This window comes from Olea europaea, unplaced genomic scaffold (assembly GCF_002742605.1).
Source record: "Olea europaea var. sylvestris unplaced genomic scaffold, O_europaea_v1 scaffold4590, whole genome shotgun sequence".
Taxonomy (NCBI): Eukaryota; Viridiplantae; Streptophyta; class Magnoliopsida; order Lamiales; family Oleaceae; genus Olea; species Olea europaea.
The window spans coordinates 1-2083 of record NW_019262901.1 but is presented as its reverse complement, the minus strand read 5'-3'; the positions used below and the strand labels follow the sequence as shown (position 1 = coordinate 2083).

Sequence of the window (2083 nt, the reverse complement as noted above, 5' to 3'; positions counted from 1 at the left end):
AAAAAAAAAAAAAAAAAAAAAAAAAAAAAGGGCTGACTTCTCAGAACCTGACTGAACCTCAGGAAAAGCGACTTTGAGTTACATATTAGACTTACTTTGAGTTACATATTAGACTTAGTCTTAAACATGGGGTAATATGCTTGAAATTTTGTACTTTAGTTTGATCTGTGTGTACAAATATACCAGTGAACCATTTGGTTCTAGTCCATGGGGAGATTCGTTTATGTAATTTAGGTTGCATCTGAATGATGTCGTCATGATATCTTATTCTACTTAACAAAGAATACAATAAATATTAATAAATAAAATTCTCGAAGAATGATAGGTGTTAATTCAACGAACAATGCTTGGAATATCTGAAGACAAAGCTAGTAACTTTCTTCTTGATAAAGCATGGTATTGTTCGAGATGTATGATGTGTTAAGCCTTTAAATAAGGGGCTGACAACGTGGGGATTATGGTATTCTGTAGAAGAGTGCTGAAGATTAAAGAGAATACAAATGTGAGTTTGTGCATTGAGAGAGATTGTATAAAAATTTGAGTATGGCTTTGTAAATTTCCTCTTTGTTAATTGCAAATGTTAGAGTGTTCACATGGGTTGGTATGTGCAGGTAAAACCTCATTTAGTTTGACTTTGACTGCTAATCCCATCTTCTCACCAGTGAAATGGTATAAAGGAGATGAAGGGAAAGACGTGTAGGGATTTAGGTTAGAATAGGTGATATAAAATGGCGATAACAGGCATAGTGTGGGCTGAATTGCAATGTTTTTCCTCTTTTTTTAGTTTTTATTTACATTAAGTTCTGGAGTTTAAGAAGGGTTTGTGTTTGAGGGACTGATCAGGCTAGCATGCAAGTTAGACATGATAGAAGGGTTACCTTTTAGCGAAACGGTGCAGTTAGATTTCCAAACATGTTCTGCTGTCAAACTTCGTTTACACATTTTTCCATCTCTCTCGATAAAGTTATAGGTTGACACTTATGTGGACATGTGTTAGCACATTAATATAAGCACACTAATTCATGCGTAGTTATTCGATGATCTCATTATCTTGCATGATAAGCTAAGTTTCATTCTTTCTATCGCACATGACTGCAGATGGTGGAATACTTTAATAAAAAGGCTAATATCTCTGGACACATTCCTCTTGGTAGTTTCAATGCTGTGTTCAACTTTACTGGTTCTAAGCATGTAGATGCTGCTGCCACAAAGTCTCTTTGCATGGATGGAATTTTCATTCCACTAGCTAAGATTCAAATTATCAAATCTCCCATGGTTTTGCATGAAAATGTTAGAAGAGCTGTCCCAACATCATGGGACCCTCCAGCCCTGGCCAGGTAGAAATTGTAAGTTGCGTATCTTAACATCTGTCTATTAGGTTTAATGCTCACTGATTCTTTCTTATCTGTACTTGACAGTTTCATTGAAAATTTTGGGACACATGTTATTATGTCTGTAACTATTGGCGGTAAAGATGTAATCTATGTCAAGCAGCACCAATCTTCACCTTTGTCCACAATGGAAATAAAAAATTATGTTCAAGATATTGGAAACCAAAGGTTCTCTACTGCGGAAGGCCTTACAAATTCAGGTTTATTGAAGTCCAAGGATAAGGCTAGTTCTGTCGCATTTCTTTCTTCTCACTCCTTCAACAATTTCCCCCTAATTCATTTGGCATAATCTCTTTGTTCTGGATAAGAAAACCAGACTTGTAATTGTCCACTAAATAAAATTTTCTTTAGCTTCCTAACCTTTTTATTTCTCCCGTTTATATTTGCAGGGCAGTGACCCTTCTTTGTTTAACAGCCAAGGGATATACCCACAACCTGCCAATGCACCTTATCTCTCTGGGAACGGCAAAGAAGTATGTAGAACCTTTTTCTTTCTTATTTCATTCTTCTACCTTCTCCTAATGAAGTGCAATCTGATTTTTCGGATGATAACTTGGTGGAAGTAGCATCAGATATGGAGAAATTATCAAAACGAGAAGAAGAATATAGCCAATAAATTTAGGATCTGCACATTAATCTTTTTCACCTTGTCATTCCGTCAAGCTAAGAAATTATGTCAAAAAAAAAAAAAA

The 2083-nt window shown here is 35.4% G+C and overlaps 1 protein-coding gene across 1 annotated transcript; it reads left to right on the top strand.

Moving 5' to 3' along the window:
* The first annotated feature begins 52 nt into the window (after nucleotides 1–52).
* On the top strand, nucleotides 53–2083 carry LOC111388146 (MACPF domain-containing protein CAD1-like). Its single transcript, XM_023012824.1, has 3 exons — nucleotides 53–1337; nucleotides 1419–1614; nucleotides 1781–2083. Exons 1-3 carry the CDS (start codon nucleotides 1099–1101, stop codon nucleotides 1955–1957), a joined length of 612 nt encoding a protein of 203 aa, XP_022868592.1. The 5' UTR covers nucleotides 53–1098; the 3' UTR covers nucleotides 1958–2083.